The sequence below is a fragment of the Aulostomus chinensis genome, chromosome 13 (assembly GCF_037954235.1).
Source record: "Aulostomus chinensis isolate RoL2024-O1b breed Wild chromosome 13, RoL_Achi_v1.0, whole genome shotgun sequence".
Lineage (NCBI taxonomy): Eukaryota > Metazoa > Chordata > Actinopteri > Syngnathiformes > Aulostomidae > Aulostomus > Aulostomus chinensis.
In genome coordinates, this window is record NC_141332.1 from 3,742,501 (window position 1) to 3,764,617 (window position 22,117).

At 45.7% G+C, this 22,117-nt stretch overlaps 1 protein-coding gene across 3 annotated transcripts in view; it reads left to right on the top strand.

Moving 5' to 3' along the window:
• LOC147250502 (storkhead-box protein 2-like) overlaps positions 1-16,536 on the top strand; it is a 62,531-nt gene extending 45,995 nt beyond the window's left edge. For all 3 annotated transcript variants that reach the window (XM_086222785.1, XM_086222786.1, XM_086222787.1), the window contains exons 3-4: positions 7,112-9,509; positions 11,951-16,536. In XM_086222785.1, the coding sequence (XP_086078911.1) occupies positions 7,112-9,509; positions 11,951-12,155 (2,603 nt within the window). In that variant the 3' untranslated portion in view covers positions 12,156-16,536. The remainder of the gene's footprint in view (positions 1-7,111; positions 9,510-11,950) is intronic.
• The last annotated feature ends 5,581 nt before the right edge of the window (positions 16,537-22,117 follow it).

A 22,117-nucleotide genomic window follows, 5' to 3' on the forward strand; every position in this document is an offset into this window, starting at 1 on the left:
CAGGGTGGCTGTACCAAGGGCAGCTTGTCCTATCTGAAGAGAGGACTATGTGTTAATAGTCTGCAGTGCTCCCTATCCAGCCCAGGAAAGAGAATTTTACAGGGAGTAATCCTGCTGTGCACCTACCACGTGATTAAGTGTCATGGTCCCTGGCTCTAAAACCCCCATTTGTAACCCAAGAGTTCAGGTCAGCTGGTGGCATACGGCCTGGCGTCTCATCTCGCCGTTTGTCTCTCTGCCTCCCTCATGAAGGAACACCTCTCCATTTTTCTCCTGGGTCTGTTTGAAGGGATAGAGGAGTGCATGTCATGAGTTTTCTGTAGACTGACTGACTTATGAGTGACAAGAAGTCGCGTGACTGTTTTGGTTCTGGTGCATCATGTTCGCCATCGCAGTCAACACACCAAAGACAAGTGACAGGTGAAGTCAAAATAGCACCAGCGGTTTGTCTCTTGGACTTTTATCCACTTTTTGGAACAGTAGAAGGCAGCATGGACCATAGCGACAGTGTCTCTTTTTGTTTGACTGGTTTTCAGACTTAACACGACTGAGCAGCGTCAGAGTTTTTAATTCAGATGGGTTGAAGTTTTAGCTGAGATAACGCAAAAAGACCAACCATAACACTTCAAGTGAGGCGCTCGTTCACTTTGGTGCCGAGCACAACCAGTTGCTCGCACTTGTCTACACTCCTTCATGGTTGCAAAGAACTGAGGTTTTTCTAGTTTGTTTTTATCACAAATAAATGTGTTTGTGGTTTACTGAGCACACAGAGAAGCAAACATGTTTGAGACTTTGTAAACAGATGTTGTGGACAGTTTTGCTGTTGTTAGCCACCAGTTGCTATGAGCTCTCCGCTAAACGTATGAATCCGTCTTCACTCTCGAGTCACAAGGAAGTCATGCAGGAGGGAAAAACATCGTTTTAGCTCAGTAAAAGTATGTGAAGTTGAAGTGCCCCTCCTCTTTGTGGTTACTTTGCAAGAAAATCCAAGGAAGCGTCTCCAGCACAAACAAGCCGTCCACATTCTCCTCACAAATTTGTTTTGCCTCGATGGTTTCTAATGTGCGCGGGGACAGAGCGGCTACTTGGCTGCATGCTGCAGAATGGCGAAACCCGGCGCGCAAACTACCCATGCATGACGCATGAATGTAGAAGCTCCTACTACATCATCCAGCTCCACCAAACTACAGAGGGTCAGTTGGAGATAATAAATTCAACTTAACCGGCTCAAACTTGATAATGAATTGGAAATGCACAGATGTTTTTTGGCGACTTTGGTTAAGGTTGGGCCATGATGTGTCCATTTGTGTCATCAGACAAAATACACATTTCCTCTGGTGGAGTTGAAACACGTTGAGGTTCATCTTCACTAGCGACCACAGTGATGACACGGCGAGAGAACGTGTACGATAAATTCCGTTGTCATTTGACTACGTGAACCATCGTGACTACAGGCGTCACTTCGGGTCAAGCACAATCGCTTCCCAGGCGTAGATATCTGCCATCACGTGTCTGGCAAATAAAGTGAAACATTACATCTTCTTTGAGTACAATTAATCTGCCCTTTGAGCCAGACCCACACGGGGAATACTTGAGGCCAGTGTCTCTGGGGGAGTAAACAAATTCCATTATCCTTTATATTGGTGATGATCATGACGGGTATCCCTGGGGAGCCTCTCCCTTGGTAACAGGGTTCAGAACCTGATGGCTCTGAACCACCGTGTCTGCACTGGGAGCTGATAAATGCGTGCTGTAGGCATACAAGCTTCAGTCAGAAGAGGTCAAGCTTCTATGATGAGAAATATTACATTCTTGATAATGCCTTGAATGGAAGTGTGTCCTTGATAAAAACACTCTGCATCCATACACTGCGCCATTCAGAGCGAGAACAAACTTGATTTAAACGCCTCAACACTTAGACAGCTTGCACACCGCCTTACCTCCAGCAGCAGATGCTTTCTTCTCACTCAAGGTAAAGTTGTGCACAAGCACAATATACAAAGTCTAACGAGGCTTTCAGACGGCTCGGTGCAGATCTCTCTCTCTGTCTGTCTCTCTGTGTCTCTCGCTCTCTGTGTCTCTCGCTCTCTGTCTCTGGACAGGTTTGGTAACTTTGATTCTTAACTCAACATCACTTGACGTGGATTCAGCCATTAAACTAGCAGGTGACGTGTAACTCCTGTCCATCTGGTGTTCAGTGAGAGCAGCAGCTCACACCAGAACTCTCGAGACTGACAGTTGTGGCAGACATCTCACAACATCAGAGCTTACAGTGGCGCTACTGCTTCTTCACGTTCTAATTTTAGCTATCCCTTCATAGTTTTCTGTCGTTCCTTAAAATTGTGATGTAAATTTGACTTTAGAGTGTGTTGACCGTCTGGGAGAATACGATATTATGCCACTTAAAACCAGCATTAGCGAGATTATTCTGGATTAACATTAGCATGAGGCTCTGTGTAACTGTCTGGAATATGTACCTGCTGGCATAGCAGGCAGGAAGCTGCAGTGTTCCAGCAGCATCGTACAGCCGCGGCTCCATGAGGAGAACGGTGCCTCTGTCAGTGTTCATTGGAGCTGCTCGTCACTCGGTCATGAATCACTGCCTGTTAGCAGCTACATGCTAACATGTACTGGAGTGGGTGTGTATACAATATTGCTTGAATGGTATTTATTTCCACTGGTGTGTTCAGTATTCAGATTGCTGCAGACGTGACTGCTCAGCAGTGTGTGTTCCTCTCATGTTAGTTTACATTTTGATCAGGCAGTAAATGGTTTGTTTCATAGTTTGTGCTGCTGGTGGTGGTGGTGTGTGTGTGTGTGTGTGTGTGTGTGTGTGTGTGTGTTTGTGTTTGTGTGTGTGTGTGCGCACGCGTGCACTCTGGGTTTCCCTCTTTAGAAAACTTGCGTCATGTCACCAAAGCAACTGCATTTGGGTGATGTAATGATGGGCAACACAGACGTGTGTACACACACACACACACACACACACACACACACACACACACACACACACACACACACACACACACACAGCTGTCTGCCCAGCTGCTTTGCAGTCTATCAGTGGACTCTAATCATTTGTCAGCCTGTGCTTAAGTCATATCCTCAGACAGATCTGGAGGACAATTTTGGACATTTTTGCCATTATTATTTATTTAGATATATCATTCTCTGGAAAGGGGCAATGTACAGTTTAAATTTCCCCATTTGTGCTCCATATGAAATTATAGCTATGAGCTAATTTGTATTATTTGCTGATTTTGACATTGGGGAAACTGAGTGAACCTCCTCACCCGCTCGCTCCTATATTGCATTTTTGGTAACGAGCCAGAATTTTTCCTTCAATCAAATAGTTATTATTTTCTATTTATTTGAAGTTATTATTTATTAATTACTGTCCTGATGTCCTATGACACATTTTATGTGCAAAAGCATCATCATTATTTCCAGCCTCAGCACAAACCGTTTGATAATAACCACTTACAGCAGCTGCAGGACAGTTGAGCGGCTTGGTTTTGAGGTCGAGTGGGCGACTAGCAGTCAAAGGGTTGCTAGTTTGAGCCTCATTCCTCCTGGTGACCTGTGTTGCTCATGTCCCATATCTGTAGTCTACTCCCTCCTGCACATGAGGTGCCATGGGAAGGTAACAACGTGTGAATTTTTCCCGTTTTACCCAATACGCTTCAGAAATGCTGAGTGATGTGGAGGCAGGTCACTGACTAGACCGTGGACATACATACGGGTAGGTTGAATTAAGATGGCAGTTAAACTGCTCCAGGTGACATGCACTCCCACGCCGCTGCCACTCTTGCCGCATCAGGCTATTTATCTTATGTTCTGGTTATGGGGATGAATTCCAGCAGGAATAATAACATGAGTTTGAAGCACAAGCAGTCAGCCAGTTAGTCTGGTTGGACTCAAACTCCCACAACTATCAACTGTAAACATGCATCCCAGTCCACAGACCCACTTCCTGCTCCCAACTTTGACCTACTTACTGGAGATGGGATGGTTTTTCACATTTCAGGCGCATTCACTGCCAGGATGTCAGATTAAACAACGGCCTTGCAGTGCACCACATGTGCTCAGTGTACCAACCAGTGTGGATGGGATGTTCCCATCTCATCTCAGGTAGGGTGGCTGCTAGCTCTCCCTTCATACTGGTGCACTGAGAGCAGAGCAGAGCAGACAGTGACCGGCCTCAAGTTGTCATATCTGCACCACGCATTTGGATGTGTATCATAAGGTGGAGGTGTGAGTGTGTTGTCAGTGTTGGTGCAACGGCTTTCAGACTTCGGCTGCGTTCAGAATCGCTCACTGACACTCTGCTCTAGTATGATGTCAGAAACAAGGCGTTCCCGCTGCAAAACAGTTGGATGCTGAGTACGTGAGTCGATGTATAGGTGATGAAGTTACTATTCATAGTCAAATGTCCCAAAAGCGAGCAATGGCACACAAAAACACTCAAAGATGAGTGATATACAGGATGCACAACACAGTCATACAATCATTTTGTGTCCTGTTTCTAGAAAATGCTTTCTGGTGTGTACGAGGGTGAGCGGACTCGTCTTGTTGTGATTGAATGTGATATGCTGGCCCTGCTAAGTTAGTCAGATCTTGGGAACCTTCAACAACACTTTTGAGCAGCAAAACCTTCTCAGTCAGTCTGCAGGTAGCTTGGGTCACTGCTACCTTTAGGTGACAGTAGGTTGAGAGGCAGCAGAGGAGGAGGCCTTAACCAGGGTCTCAGTGTTGTACTTAGAGACGCCATTGCAGTGTTTACAGTGACTCTTACCATTTTTATTTCAAAATGGTCCCTCGGCAGACTTTCGGTTTCTGCTGCAGCCTGTGACATCCGACAGCTGAGTCAAAGATCCACAGTGATGAGATCAGGTGTTCCTTTGCAACATCGTTGCGCAAACAAGGGTCCGCCATTTTAGACTGAAGAACTTATTAGACACCTGATCAAATATGCAGTAACCTGCCATGGAGCTTAAAGACTCCACCCTTTCTCCTTGGCCATCTGATCTGTCGCTCTGTTGACATTAGTGTCCTTTGCTCAATGAAGCATTCAAGCCAAAATGGTGGCAGCGCTGGTGTTTCTCCTCGTGTGCTTTGTGTGCTCTTAGACCGACAGTTACTTTTTCTCCTTAAACAGTTCAGTTGCACCCCTGATTTGTTGCTGCCCTGTGGTGAAATTCATCACATTGCTTCAGTTAGCACTCGACCCAATGCAACCTCGTTAATTGCAACATTAGATTGATCAGAATTCCACAACAATCACCTTGAGAATCCACAACAGTCAGTCACTCATCATCAGTTGATCATGTTGGCCATGCCTCGTCCCTCATTAGGGGATTTTGAACACAGCCGCCTCTGCTCAGCCTTGCTGTCAACATGGAGAGACAGAAGGATGGACCAGTGTGTGCGTGTGCGTGTGCGTGTATGTGTGTGTGTGTGAGAGAGAGAGAGAGTCTCAGATACTTGTGAGGACAGATCTACACATTGGGACTCATCTCCCTTTTGGGAAGCACGGGATGAAATTTGACTGGGTACGTCTTCAATAAATGAATGTATGTCATCAATTGTCCTCTGAAGTAATGGAAATGTATGTGTGTTCGTGTGTGTGTGTGTGTGTATGTGTGTGTGTGTGAGTGTGTGTGTGTGAGTGAGTGAGTGAGTGTGTGTGAGAGAGAGTGTGAATGTGCACGTGCGTTCCTGTCTGTCTGCATGGTATTGCATCATTCTGCCGGGGCAGAGAAGCTGCTGTGATGTAACTGGTAGTAATACCTCCAGACTGACAGAGGGAGAGAGAGAAAAGGGGAGGGGAGTGGAGGAGAAATTGGGAGGGTGGCTTAGGTGTAGAAGAGAATGAATGCATGCCCTGTTGTCTGTCTTCCATTGGTTCTTCACCCTCACCTGAGGAGCCCCTTTCTAGATATACGACAGTTGCTCAGATCTGAATTTTCACCCTGCAGAATGGGTTCTGCTTATTCATTATTTTCACCCCTCTCATCTGGAAAACAGGTTCAGAGCAGGGGTCCTCCTCTGTATGCACTGTTTCTTTTGGTCATCAACCATGACCATAGATCATATTACTCTGCCTTGTAGTCATGGTGGATAAGTTGGAAAACCAAACCGCTTGGTGACTGTGTCCATGACATCATCCACGGCCTATCATCCAGGAGCTGCGTCTGAATGACGGCTGCTTCCAACACAACTATGCCTCTCCCCTTATTTAATTCCAGTAAACAAACAAAAAAGATTCTGATTTTCTTCCGACTCTTGCAGTCTTATACTGGATAAGGCAGTAAGGATCCCTCCTTGCTTAACAGTAGTCTTCAGTTGTGAGAGTCTGTAGGCTCATTTTCACACTTGATCCATTGCTGCATGAGTGGTTGTACGTTTCAAAAATTTACAGAATTTGCCAGACATTCCTTTTTGCTATCAGAAGGGGGCTTTGAGATCCTTTTTGGCATCTAAGAAAATAAAGTCTACTTGCCTTTTAAATGTCTTAGTTATTAAGAAGTAGAACACGTGTCTCTCAGATATGCTCGTCAGATGGTAGCAGTCTCAAAAAAACCTGTGTATGCAGTGGACACCTCTTTGGTTAATGTCAAATGACAACATGGTGAAGCTGAAAACTGAAGAGCGTATACACACAAACACATACACTCAGACAGACAGACATACACACATACGCGCGCACACACACTATGCTTAACTACAGTGAGCGTGTTATCCAAACTAAGCTTAAGCTCAGTTTAATCTTAAACCGCATACCAAGTCTTACTTCTATGCTGGATTTTACTTTTTCCAGTGTCACAGTTAACATAAATGCTGTCAATTCTAGCAAGACTCTGTACAACCTTTACCGAATCTCTGCCCTGTTCTGCTGACATCACAGTAGAGAGGAAGAGATACTTTCAGACAACATTGCAGTTATTAAATCAGCAGAGACACACACATTCTTCTGTTTAGTGGCTGTTAGTATAGCAGACTGCAGATTTAAATGAGCTATACAAGACCGTTATGTTGCTTGTTACATTCCGTCATAGTGACCTTTGTACATATAAATATCTTCTAACAGGTATACGTCTCCAATTTTCAGGTGTTCCCACGCCAACGGAGGAGGTTCTGCACCACACACTGGGCATGCTGGTCCGTGAACGGAAGATCTACCCAACACCTGACGGATACTTTATTGTAACTCCACAGACTTATTTCATCACTCCAAGCCTAATCCGAACCAGCTCCAAGTGGTACCATTTAGACGAACGATCTGCTGAGCGACACCAGCAGCAGCAGCAACATCAGAACCAACAGCAGCATCAGCAGACACAGTGCACCTCCCCTCTGTCTGGTACCATCACCCCATCCACCTCCGGAGGCGTAAGAGATCGAACACACCCAAAGTCCAGCCAGAACCACAGCGGGGGTGGTGGAGTAGGCGGGGATTCATTTTACAACAACAGCTATCGTGGAGACGATCCCCCTAGCCACCACACCACACTGCAGCGCCGATCCCCCAAAGACCACCGGGAGGCGTACTCGTCTCCGCACTCTCCACAAACACCTGCTCAGCAAGCGGGAGCAAACACAGAGAAGAGCCGCAGCGCCCTCGGGTTCCCCTTCAAGACGGATACGCTCACGAAGCATCGAGGGGGAGGAGGGGGAGGAACGGGAGAGCTAGAGAAGCAGGCAGGAAGTGGAGGTAGTGGTACAGGAAGTCGAAAGTTTGGTTTGAAGCTGTTTCGTCTCAGCTTTAAGAAGGACAAGGCCAAGCAGCTGGCCACCTTCTCTGCACAGTTCCCCCCTGAGGAGTGGCCACTCCGTGATGAGGAGGCACCCAGCCAGCTCCCACGCCATATAGAGATGGAAATTATCCGCAGAATTAATCCTGACCTCACAGTGGAGAACCTTGCCCGCCACACGGCGGTCATGAAGCGTCTGGAGGAAGAACGGGCTCAGCGAAGCAAAACATCATCGGCCAATCAGAGCTCCCGTAGTAGGAGAAGTGGTGGCAGACATAGAAAGCAGTCTCAGACCAAACTTAGTCGCTCACATAGCAAGACCAGGGCCTCCCGTGGTGAGCCGAGTGATGGTTCCCATCTTGAACTAGCTGAAAGGGACTACAGAGCCTACTCGTCGTCTCTGGCTCGGTCACCAAGGGAGCATGCCCTTGCTATGGAGCGGCAACGGACACGCCTTCACCTGGCACACAGCAACCCAAACATCCTCGACTCCTCCCACCTACCTGTCACACCTGAGTGGGATGTTTCTGGAGAGCTGGCCAAACGACGGACGGAAATGCCTTTCCCTGAGCCAAGCCATGGCCCATCAGCCCACCACTCCAAAGTCCACCGCTCACACTCGCATACCCAAGAGAGGAAGTCCAGGAATGAACGCAGTGACAAAGCAAAGGAGCGTTCTAGATCCATGGACAATTCTAAAGGACCTCTTGGAGCTGGGCTGATCGGACCTCCAAATTACTATGACGACCGGAGCCGTTACTATACTGATGATGGAACCCTACGAGCCAATCAGAGCTCTTCGCACTACCCTTGTGCCACTCCCCCCTCAGCAAAGCTGCCTGGGGACTCACTGGGGTTGGATGGTGGCAGGAGCTTAGAGAAATGTAAGAGCAGGGACAGCCTGCCGGCATACTCGCCCAAACCACTGCCCACGTCAGTCCCTCCTGATGATTACTTCCAATGTTCCGGTTCTTCTGAAGCTGTGCTCACAGCAGCAAGCCCACTGGGAACTCTTGGCAAAAGTAGCCATGACGGGTTAAAACTGGGCAGCACGGATAGGCAAACAGACAGACAGACACCCCATCCCCAAGAAAACAAGGAGGATTTGTCAAAAGTGGGACCTAAAGGTGGCAGCCTCCCCCCAATACCTCTCTCTATCCCTGATCCCCCTCTTTCTAATGGACGACCTCCCCACACTGTCTCCTGTGGTCAGGAGAAGCGTAAGGAGATCTTTAGTAAAGACACTCTTTTCAAACCACCTCCTAGCCTCCCTTTGCCTGGGTACAGCTCCCTGAGAAAGCCCCCTGCCCTTGCCTCCTCTACACTGTCCTCATCTTGTGATGCACTTGATTCCCAGGAGGCCTTTGATGCTCCCAAACCTCTGGTGGCCACACCGTCTGTTCCCCCGCAGGGAATGGAACCCATGACCAGTGCTGCAGAGGTCTCCTTTGACTACTACAATGTTTCAGATGATGATGAACTTGAGGAGGGGGGCACTAAAGGTAGAGGAGATGATGAGAAAACTGGAGGAGGTGTTGTTGGGAGGGGAGGGGGTGGGGCAGGAACCATGCAGTGGCTCTTGGAAAGAGAGAAGGAGAGGGACCTACAGAGGAGGTTTGAGAGAACCCTCACATTCCCTGGTGCTAAAGAGAACCTTCCAGAACCCAGTCAGAATCAGCAGTCAGCCCACTCTGCTAGACTGGACAGTATGGACTCCAGCTCCGTCACTGTTGATAGTGGATTCAACTCACCGCGGTGAGAACACGTACACCAGTTTCTTCATGCTCATTTCTGACGTTTACCACTGTTCTGTTTTTGTAAGCTGAAATGTGTTTAGATTAGTTTTAAGTAACGTGCAAGCAAAGCGATGGCTGCAGGTTGAAATCTCCAACAGTAATTCTGATTTGTCAAAAAGCGTTATTGGTGGCTTCTTAACTGCACAGTCTGCTTCATAACGGTCATAATCATCTCTGGGGTGTGTGTTCGGTGTTCTCATCAATCAAGTCTCTGGAGACAACAAGTACAGCTAAATACCTGAGTGACAAAGTGCGAACGAGGAAAGACATCTGGATCAACCAAGCAGGGATGTTGCACTTTCACCGCTTCCTTTAAGCCAACGGTGGAGTCGGTGCCACAAGGCAGTCCAGAACAAGTTGGTTTATATGTTATTGGTCTATGAACATGCATCTTCCCAGAAACATAACTCCACATCGCAGGGATTGTGGTCTGGGACTAGTCCGCTACTGGTAATGTCACAGTCCCTCATGTATTTATGCAGACTTTTCCTCACCATCCCTGTCAACTTCTTAGTTCTCTACCTCGCTGCAGTTATCACAGCAGCTGTAACAGCCGTTCCAAATGTCAGTCCCAAAATGATCTGCTAAGTTTCAAAGGCCGTTTTTATGAAGTACACAAAACAAACATGGTTCAGTGGCATGGACGTCCCTCCGCCAGGTCGGCTCGTAGTCCAGTAATTGTAGTGACGCTAACATAGTAGTTGTGCTAACAGCGGAGGGCCCTTGCATCAGTTACACACAGCCAGCTCCTGAACCGAGTGTCATAGCGAAGGCAACGCTGTTCAGCTGTAGGATTTTTTTTATGACAGATACTGTATTGATTCCCGAATAGTTTCTTCAGCCACAGTGCAGCTCCACCTGTGAAAACTGTCACAAAAACCTCCAACGTTTTATGGTACGATCCAAAAAAGGTGACAAACACATTTATGAGCAACAAAAAGGAGCTCGGGTGACATAAAGCAGATCAAATACTCCCAACGTCCGCATAAGACACCACAAACGTGTGGAGAGATGGAGAGAGAGCAGCAGAAGGGTTTATCCATCAGCGCATCGTAGATCTAGCAGCGATTCTACTCATCGTTAATGGTCTCTCTCAATTCTCTCTTTCAATTTCATTTTACAAACGCAAACAAAATTTCCACTGTGTGGTCGTGTCACTGTCGTTCTACAGTGTTTGCTTCAGTTTAGTTTTTAGTGACGTAAATCCAGTGAAATATGTAGTCTGTTAATTTACATCGTCAATTAAATACACATGGGGTGGAAAAAAATTGGCGCAAATGAATATTTTTGTCCTTTTCAGTTGCACACCAATAAAGCTAGCCCCACTCTCCTCCTCACCACGATCACACCTCTGCGTCACAGTCAACAAATGAGTTTATTCATCTCTGACTCCGTACAAAGCTGTGTTTCCTGATTGCAGCTCTTGTGCAAGTACATACAAAGTCCACTGACACTCCAAAGAGCAAAGTCACTGAGCCAAGTATAGTTAAAGGAGGGCAATGAGGCCTTTCTGGGTGGAAAAAAAAATGTGCCGGAACACAAAAAGACCACTATGTGCATCGCGTGAAACTCATCTGTTGTTTGAAAGTTGGAAACTGGATCACTGTGTAGTTGAACAGGCCCAGACCTGAATGACCATAGAAGATGTGGATCTAAACCTGGGTCCTACGGTCCAGGTCCACCCTGGTAGAAGGGTAGTGCAGCGTTTCTCAAAGTGTGGGGCGCGGAGGCGTCCCAAGGGGGGCGCAAGTCACCCGACGTCCAAACATTATTTCCCCCCTCACCTATTCCCCCCCGGTGAGGGGGGAACTAATGTTTGGACGTCGGAATTTTTTTTCGCGGCAGAACCAAAGCGCTCTTTAAACCTCTTTCATAGCAACTGTTGTCAGGTCTGTTTTTAAAATGGAGAGATATCTGACAGGGATGAAACACATTTTATTTCATTTTTTTCTAGTTCTGAAAAACTAAAGGAATGTTTGTAATTTTTAACAGGTCAATAAAGTTAAACATGGCCTATTTTGTCAAAAAATTTGGCGTGGGGGGGGGGGGGATTAAAATTTTTCTTCCTCCAAAGGGGGAATGACAGAAACAGTTTGAGAACCACTGTGTAGTGCAGTGGTGAAACACAACACTTAACTTTAACTATAATTTACAACCTCCTCACTCAAGGACCACACACCTGGTGCACAGACCCACTGGTCTCTGATCTCAGCCTTGGTTCACTTCCACAGGAACCCGTTGTTGACTCGGCTCCAGCTGATGGTCAAATAAGAGCTTGTTACACAGGGGTCATCCAGAGTTAATGCAGTATAGCCGTGTCGTCCAGCAGAAGTCGAGGCTTCAGACACTTTCTTTGACGTTGTGGTGTTACACTTTCTCACTCTGTGCGTCTCTCTGCAGAACGAGGGAGAGCCTAGCATCAAACACCTCCTCCATAGTGGAGAGCAACCGTCGGCAGAATCTGGCCCTGAGTCCTGGACACCTCGGCATTACTACTGGAAATGGTCCCCCTTTCTCCTTCCGCGCCATCCCTGAACCTGCTGGCACCCAAACGGAGAAACTACAAAAGCCCAACGCCTGCCTTGCGTCAATCACCAGCGTCTAGGGGCGTGACTAAGGGCTGGGCTCCCTTCAAGAGCCGGTCGACAAGGGCCAGAAAATAAAAGTCCCACCTCAAGGACTGTTACACCTTTAGACTGACAAACTGACTGAATAAGTGGTGCTGTCACAGGCCCACTGTGGAACTATAGCTGTTAACAAACACACGCACACACACACACACACGCACACACACACACACACACACACACACACACACACACACACACACACACACTGACTCATACAAACAGAGAAATTTAGACCACCAGGAAAAGGCTCTCTCACACAGACACTCGCCATGTCACTGGGCAGACTGACCATGTCATTTTACAGCCTCTACTTTACACACTGCTGTTGTGTTGTTTCACTTACGTGGGTTCTATTTGTGTGTGTGTGTGTGTGTGTGTGTGTGTGTGTGTGGGAGGGAGAGAGAGAGAGAGAGAGAGAGAGTGTGAGTGTGAGAGTGCGAGTGTACCAGTAATCTGTAATCTCAGGTCATGTTATTTCCACTCCCATTCCAGCTGCTCCAGATCAGTGCATCTCCCTCTAGTGGTGTCTTGTGCTATGACACTCTGAGGAGATGACACTCTGCTGACTACTGTTACTGATGGTACACACATTCTCACGGGTCCAGTTGCTACCCACTATTTGTCTCTGTCAGTTGTAGCAGATCACCCTTGAACGTCGCTCCAACATCTGACAACAACAACGTGAGGCGATCAGACAGTCAGATGTGTCACTCAGAACTGCTTAGCGCCCTCTAGAGGATGAATTTAACCACTTCTAGTTTCTGTTGTGTTCTGTCCAGCTGTTCTGCCTGAACACTGATGCCAGCTTTTAACCACTTTTAATCTCTTAACAGATATATAGTTGAAAATCTGACATTTATCTCATCACAGACTTCTTAGGGCTTGCCCCTCGTTTCCCTCTCGTCCTGTTACATCCATGTCCACTGGATGCGGCTGCATCACGTCTCTGCTGATACACCATTAAATTTCACTTGTGAATATACATATAGAAATGCCTATATTTATTGACAGTTGACATGAAATTTATATTTAGTTTTCAGTTTCATTTTGTTGCTTTGGTTTTCAACACACAGATATATGGAAAAACAAGTCTGTTTTGCAGAGGAAGTTTAAGTAGGCGGTGGAGGTGTGGTCACTCTGCTGTTAGCATGCCTGCTAAGGTAGCCCATTCCACATATCACCTTACCGGACATGGGGCTTAAGTCAGGTTGTGCTGATAAATGTCAGTGAGGATGTGGTAGAGGATATTAAATGCAGAGTCTGGTGGTTACAGTTTTAGCCCACAGCCTCACAAATCTTATAAGGGCCTCACTGTAAACACAGATGGATTGAGAAATGACCTTTTGTAGGACAATAGTTACGATATACGAACTAACCAGAATCAGTGCAGGTTAACGTTGCACATGTACTCACCTGTGATTAGGCGAGACAACCTTTTGCTGGGTTTTGAATCCTGCTGTTGGATGAAGTGTCCTGTAACGCAATTCATGTTAGCGCAGAGGAAGGAAACTGGTGAGGCTTGTTGGGAGTCTAAGACTGGATGCTCGGGGTCATGCAGAACCTGTTTACACTCGGTTGATCGGTTCACTAGCATCCAGCTCAGGATGCAGGCTTAAGGGATCACCAAGACACGTGGAGATCTGATCTGTCAAAGTACTTGTTTCGGTGGCCTTGGACACGTTTGAGCTCATATCTAATCTTGTGTCAATGATAATACACCCCTGGCAAGGCCATTAAAAAAAAAGCTGTGCATTGACCTTTCACCTTTCCATGGAAGTGTAAAAGGCGGTAGTTGGAACATGAGTGGCTGGTTACGTCTGTCTGAGAGTCATGAGAGACACAGGTTTAAACAGCCATGTGTCGAACCATTTGTCATCTGATCTTTTTTTTTTTTTTTTTAATAAAATCAAGTGTAAACAGGCCAGGGAAAAGAAAAGAACAGAAATGTTGTCGATAAACTCTAAACAGAACCGAAGGTGAGCACCACACATCAGGAAAATGCTGCACCTGCAGAATTTGGCAGCAAATGTGTACTGCAAATGGAATGCAGCCGTATTCAATGGGCATGATGGATTGTGATCACATCCTTGTTAACAGCGCGGGCGACAGCTAAGCTACTAGAAGTGTAGTGAGTAACAGGATCTGGCTCATGTCAACCAGGAGTGGTAGCGCTGTAATCCTGGCGTCGGGGAGGATGTGCGGGTGCAGAACTGTGACTGGGAGCAGCTGTGCTGGTATTGAGGGAAGTTGAATGTCCAACAGAAAATACTCCACACACTCACCCGGACCAGTGTTTTACGCAACGAGCAGGGATGCGGCTTCATGGTTTTGTTCCTCGCAGTATTTATTCACACACGTTTACCACTCATGTCCATCCGATCAAGTTCATGACCAATTGACTTTCAAAGAGTTTGAATCAAATCCCTGAGCCACGCTCACTCATGGTGCTAAGATTTATTATGGTCAGTGATGGCCATAATAATAATCATAATAAAGAAGAGTGATGGTCATGTTGGAATATAGTATTAAAATGGCTGCTTACATGTGTATAGTAGTTTTCACCCACATCCCTGTTTTCAGTGGCCATTTCTTCCCCTCAATGAAGCATTTAGGTGAACCGGATTGATATGACACACTGACTGAGCAGGCACACACACAAGGGGTACACGACGTACCTTTGACGTGTTCTGGTCTTCTGAACCAGATTCTGCAGTCCTATAGGTCCAGTGATTGGTCCTGATCAGAGTCCCATCCTCCTATAGGCTCAGGGAGCTGTCAGTCACCCTGGTGTTGTCGTCCTACTGGCTCCTCTACAACTACCTCCACAACAGCAAAAACACAGCCGTCCTCTCCACAATCACGCTGTCATCAGCCTCTAGCCTGTGAATGTCTACACACACATGTACACATACACACACATGCACGCACATGTGTACACACACATATATACACACACACAAGACACATCAAAGTGCTGGAATCCCCTGTTTCCCTTTGTTCACTAACAAGGCTTCTGCTAATGGTACATGATAGCATTGAGGTTCAGCTGCCAACCAACATCCCCCCTCTAACGCCCCCCCCTCTGAACCCCCCCCCTCCCCCACACACACACACACACCCCCATCACCACACCCTCTAGTGGTGCATGATGTCCACTGCAGAGTGAAACCTCTGTTCTGGGTCCCTGAATGGGGTTTCCCCCTCAGTGTGACACGTGACACAAATCTGGACACGACAATGCGCGCCAGCCAACTTCAGAGTGGCGCGAAGAACTAATACCAGCTGCAGAGGGGGTATCCCAGATGTACTCCAGAACCAGTTCCACTTATTAGTACATCAAACTACAATAGGCTAAACCACAGTGCACCAGGGCTTTAGAGCTAGACATGCTTGGGTTCTCGTTGCGGTTTGATTCATGTTTCGGTCTCACGTTTCACTGAAAGAGATCCACAGTTAGTTCCACTGCCGGTGTTCTGTTAAAGCCCACTGACATTCAAACACGTTCATCTAGGTTCTAGTCCTACTGGAGTGGACGCAGCTTGCAGTTAGCTACCTACAAATGGGCCAGTACGGTTCCAATCATTGAAAAGCCCTCCGCACCTTTAATCCTCACTGCATCAATACAACAGGAATCTTGTCCCAGGTCTACTTCGCCAGAGGGGTCGTGCACCTGTGGACACTAATTCTGCTTGTTCAGTTCCAGGCTCTGTGTCACCTTTGCGGGTGTCTCCCTGGCAAACTCAAAGTAGCTCCAGGCTTCATTGTACCACTAATCTTGGGTTTACCACTACAGTTGAGTTCTCTACCCTCCTGTGGAGCTCCACCGAGAACAGACCTCAGTTGAGGGCTTTTAGCTCCTGTTCCACAGTAGGGTTCTTGTCCCTTCTCCATCAGAAAAGTAGGGCTGTAGTCTGTCTTCTGGTGGAGGTCGTGGGACTCCATCCCTCATGTGTGATATTTGCACTGGCCCCTGCCCCCCCGGTCCTCCCTGCTCCTGTCTGGCCCAGTGGCCCTCCATCTCCCCCTCCTCTCCTCCAGCCACAATCCTGTAACCTTCCATCTCTTTTCTACACTGACAGTCCATGAAATGTCTTCCCTTAACATCGGTGGTGGTTGATAACAGTTGAGGTTCAACAATAACATTGTTTCAAATGGTGACAGTATGTCATACCTGTAAATGATGTTTATCTGTCATGCCTAGTCAAATAATTTAAACAATAAAAAGAGGGATTTTTTAAAATGTCTATAATATCTGAAAGTCCCTTCGATGTTAGTACTGGTGTTACCGTTGTTGTAGTGTATGTGATACCCTATGGGGATTGTGTTACTTTTTAAGATAATAAAATAACAATGTTTGTTTACAAAGCAGTTGTGTATTTTCATGTCTTGGTGTTACTGCTGTTTCTGCTCATTACACCTCACCAACAGACTGGAGGTTTTCTACAGCTGCGAGTTTACCTCACAATCTATTTGGCACGACTTGATAAAACTTGAATAATTCAACGCCTCGTGAGGATTATTGTTTGAGAGGTGTTGATTTATGTCAGCGACCACTTTGGAGGCTGAACTGGGTTCCAGTGAGACGCGTTCCGAATACACCGGCCCAGTTTCACAGGTGGTGGCCAAAAGGAGAACCTTCGTGTGCAGGCTGGAGCACGAGAACTCACGGTACCGTCAGCTATTCAAGAGGACACAGTTTCAGTCGCATCATCATCAACCGCTGGAAATGTCTCAAATAGTTGTGTGTGAATATATAAACTATGTATACACTACAAACTGCATATACACAGTATGTAGTTCAATGCTTCCATGCAAAACCCCGCGCGCTCAGTATTGAGTGGATCAGACCAGATGGAGAAGTCCAGCCAGGGCGAGCTATTACACATCCTCACCAGCAGAGGTCAGTCTGGCCCCGTGTTGGAGGGTTTCACACTTGCTGCCACGTGGTCATACAAGTCTTAGTAGTATTTAATGTTTAAATAAAATAATGAAGAATGTTGATGCCGAGTAGCGCGAAGCAGTAGAGCGACAGCCCTGCGATGATGAAGCATCATTGTTCTCCTCCCACACGTTGGAAGGTGTAGTACCTTGAGAGGTTCTTGGACCTTCACGCAGTACCAACAGAGTTGTTGCTGATGAGGTCTCACGTTGTAGCCTGTTAGAGGGAGAGAACAGAGGGAGATTTAGAGGTACTACTTACTTGATAGTTCCTGTACTGATATTGTGGAATATTTTAAAATTCTGATAATTCAGTAATCAGGGAGATTTACCACGAGAAGTTGCTAGCACGGTCCTTCGAATTGTGATGGAGATCAGGACCCACTGTTGCTCCGACATGATGAGGGGTCAGCCTAACTTCAGGATTAAAAAAAGGGACTTAATTCCAGTCTGATTAATTATTACTTGTTAATTAATGATCAATTATGAATCAATCCAATTTGATATCCAACATATATCAGAAGTAGTCTGTTTACTGGAGCAGGGAGCAATCTTTGGATGTTAAAACCAAGCTGAGCTGAACCTAGAAGGCGAGACCTGCTAGGCCTGACCTACTACAAAGAACTGTATTCTAAACACGTGTGTGAACACAAGTAGTACTTCAATCGAAAAACCTTTTTTAAGAAAAAAACCTCACGTATAATGAGCAGTGAATCCACCGCAGGCCAGAGTCAGATCATTATTATCATTATTATGAACCTTACGAGGCAAGGGGCCTGCAGGAGGGTTGATGTTCTAACCGTCATCCACCAGCCTCTACTGTGGGATACGCAATAATTCAGCCGAACCAGCAAACTCCCTGATATTCATTCCCTGCTCCATGGATACGGTGTGGAGGGTTGCTGAGGGTGGGAGGAATTATAAACCCCATCAAATGATAAAGAAGGAAAAAAAGTTTATGCAGGAGGTGCAGCAGCGTATCTCATTAATACCTAAAAGGATTTCAGAGCTGTCGCGCAGGCTACTGGCCTCCAACTGAGTTTGTCTTGACTGAGACTGAGACCTTTGGTCCAAGACCGAGCAGAGACCCAGTGAATTGTGGGAAAGATTGTGAGAACCCTGGGACCTGAGCGGGAAAGCCAGGAGTGCAGCAGATAGATGCCCTGCACATATGCACCCAGCAGAGAAACAACCCCGCCCATAACATACCATACTGCACTGTACCATACTGTCCTCTATCATACTGTACTGTACCATACTGTCCTCTATCATACTGTACTGTACCATACTGTCCTCTATCATACTGTACTGTATCATACTGTCCTGTACCATACTGTCCTCTATCATACTGCACTCTACCATACTGTCCTCTATCATACTGTACTGTATCATACTGTCCTGTATCATACTGTACTGTACCATACTGTCCTCTATCATACTGTACTGTACCATACTGTCCTGTATCATACTGTCCTGTACCATACTGCACTGTACAATACTGTCCTGTATCATACTGTCCTGTACCATACTGCACTGTACCATACTGTCCTGTATCATACTGTCCTGTACCATACTGCACTGTACAATACTGTCCTCTATCATACTGTACTGTATCATACTGCACTGTACCATACTGTCCTCTATCATACTGTACTGTACCATACTGTCCTCTATCATACTGTACTGTATCATACTGTCCTGTACCATACTGTCCTCTATCATACTGTACTGTATCATACTGTCCTGTACCATACTGTCCTCTATCATACTGTCCTCTATCATACTGTACTGTATCATACTGCACTGTACCATACTGTCCTCTATCATACTGTACTGTATCATACTGCACTGTACCATACTGTCCTCTATCATACTGTACTGTACCATACTGTCCTCTATCATACTGTACTGTATCATACTGTCCTGTACCATACTGTCCTCTATCATACTGTACTGTATCATACTGTACTGTACCATACTGTCTCTATCATACTGTACTGTATCATACTGTCCTGTACCATACTGTCCTCTATCATACTGTACTGTATCATACTGTCCTGTACCATACTGCACTGTACCATACTGTCCAGTACCATACTGTCCTCCTTCATACTGTACTGTATCATACTGTCCTGTACCATACTGTCCTCTATCATACTGTCCTCTATCATACTGTACTGTATCATACTGTCCTGTACCATACTGCACTGTACCATACTGTCCTCTATCATACTGTACTGTATCATACTGTCCTGTTCCATACTGTTATGTACCATACTGTCCTCTATCATACTGTCCTGTACCATACTGCACTGTATCATTCTGTACTATACCATACTGTACTGTATCATACTGTACTGTATCATACTGTCCTGTACCATACTGTCCTCTATCATACTGTACTGTATCATACTGTCCTGTACCATACTGCACTGTACCATACTGTCCTCTATCATACTGTACTGTATCATACTGTCCTGTACCATACTGTTCTGTACCATACTGTCCTGTACCATACTGTCCTCTATCATACTGTACTGTATCATACTGTCCTGTACCATACTGCACTGTACCATACTGTCCAGTACCATACTGTCCTCCTTCATACTGTACTGTATCATACTGTCCTGTACCATACTGTCCTCTATCATACTGTACTGTATCATACTGTCCTGTACCATACTGCACTGTACCATACTGTCCTCTATCATACTGTACTGTATCATACTGTCCTGTACCATACTGTCCTGTACCATACTGTCCTCTATCATACTGTCCTCCATCATACTGTACTGTATCATTATGTCCTGTATCATACTGTCCTGTACCATACTGCACTGTACCATACTGTCCTCTATCATACTGTCCTCTATCATACTGTACTGTATCATACTGTCCTGTACCATACTGCACTGTACCATACTGTCCTCTATCATACTGTCCTCTATCATACTGTACTGTATCATACTGTCCTGTACCATACTGCACTGTACCATACTGTCCTCTATCATACTGTACTGTATCATACTGTACTGTACCATACTGTCCTGTACCATACTGCACTGTACCATACTGTCCTCTATCATACTGTCCTCTATCATACTGTACTGTATCATACTGTCCTGTACCATACTGTCCTGTACCATACTGTCCTCTATCATACTGTACTGTATCATACTGTCCTGTACCATACTGTTATGTACCATACTGTCCTCTATCATACTGTACTGTACCATACTGTCCTGTACCATACTGTTATGTACCATACTGTCCTCTATCATACTGTACTGTATCATACTGTCCTCTATCATACTGTACTGTATCATACTGTCCTGTACCATACTGCACTGTTCCATACTGTCCTCTATCATACTGTACTGTATCATACTGTACTGTACCATACTGTCCTGTACCATACTGCACTGTACCATACTGTCCTCTATCATACTGTCCTCTATCATACTGTACTGTATCATACTGTCCTGTACCATACTGTCCTGTACCATACTGCACTGTACCATACTGTCCTCTATCATACTGTACTGTATCATACTGTCCTGTTCCATACTGTTATGTACCATACTGTCCTCTATCATACTGTCCTGTACCATACTGTACTGTATCATACTGTACTGTATCATACTGTTATGTACCATACTGTCCTCTATCATATTGTACTGGACCATACTGTCCTGTACCATACTGTCCTCTATCATACTGTACTGTATCATACTGTACTGTATCATACTGTTATGTACCATACTGTCCTCTATCATACTGTACTGGACCATACTGTCCTGTACCATACTGTCCTCTATCATACTGTACTGTATCATACTGCACTGTATCATACTGTCCTGTATCATACTGTCCTGTATCATACTGTCCTGTACCATACTGTCCTGTATCATACTGTCCTGTACCATACTGCATTGCATTGTACCATACTGTCGTGTACCATACTGCATTGTACTGTACCATACTGTACTGTATCATACTGCACTGTACCATACTGCACTATACTGTATCATACTGTACTGTACCATACTGTACCTTTCCATACTGCACTGTATCATACTATCCTGTACCATACTGTACTATACTGTATCATACTGTCCTGTACCATACTGCACTATACTGTACCATACTATCCTGTACCATACTGCACTGTACCATACTGTCCTGTATCATACTGTCCTGTACCATACTGTCCTGTACCATACTATCCTGTGCCATACTGTCCTGTACCATACTGTACTGTACCATACTGTCCTGTACCATACTATCCTGTGCCATACTGTCCTGTACCATACTGTCCTCTATCATACTGTACTGTACCATACTGTCCTGTACCATACTATCCTGTGCCATACTGTCCTCTATCATACTGTACTGTACCATACTGTCCTGTATCATACTGTCCTCTATCATACTGTCTTGTACCATACTGTCCTGTACTGTATCATACTGCACTATACTGTACCATACTCTGCTGTACCGTACTGCACTATACTGTACCATACTGTCCTGTACCATACTGCACTGTACCACACTGTCCTTTATCATACTTTCCTGTACCATACTGCAGTGTACCTTGACTGTCCTTTATCATACTATCCTGCACCATACTGTCTTGTACCATACTCTGCTGTACCGTACTGCACTATACTGTACCATACTGCACTGTATCATACTGTCTTGTACCATACTGCATCATACTGTATCATACTGTCTTGTACCATACTGCACTATACTGTACCATACTGTCTTCTACCATACTGCACTGTACTGTACTATACTGTGTCATACTGTCCTGTACCATACTGTCTTGTACCATACTGCACTATACTGTATCATACTGTCTTGTACCATACTGCACTATACTGTACCATACTGTCTTGTACCATACTGCACTATACTGTACCATACTGTCTTCTACCATACTGCACTATACTGTCCCATACTGTCCTGTACCATACTGCACTATACTGTATGATAT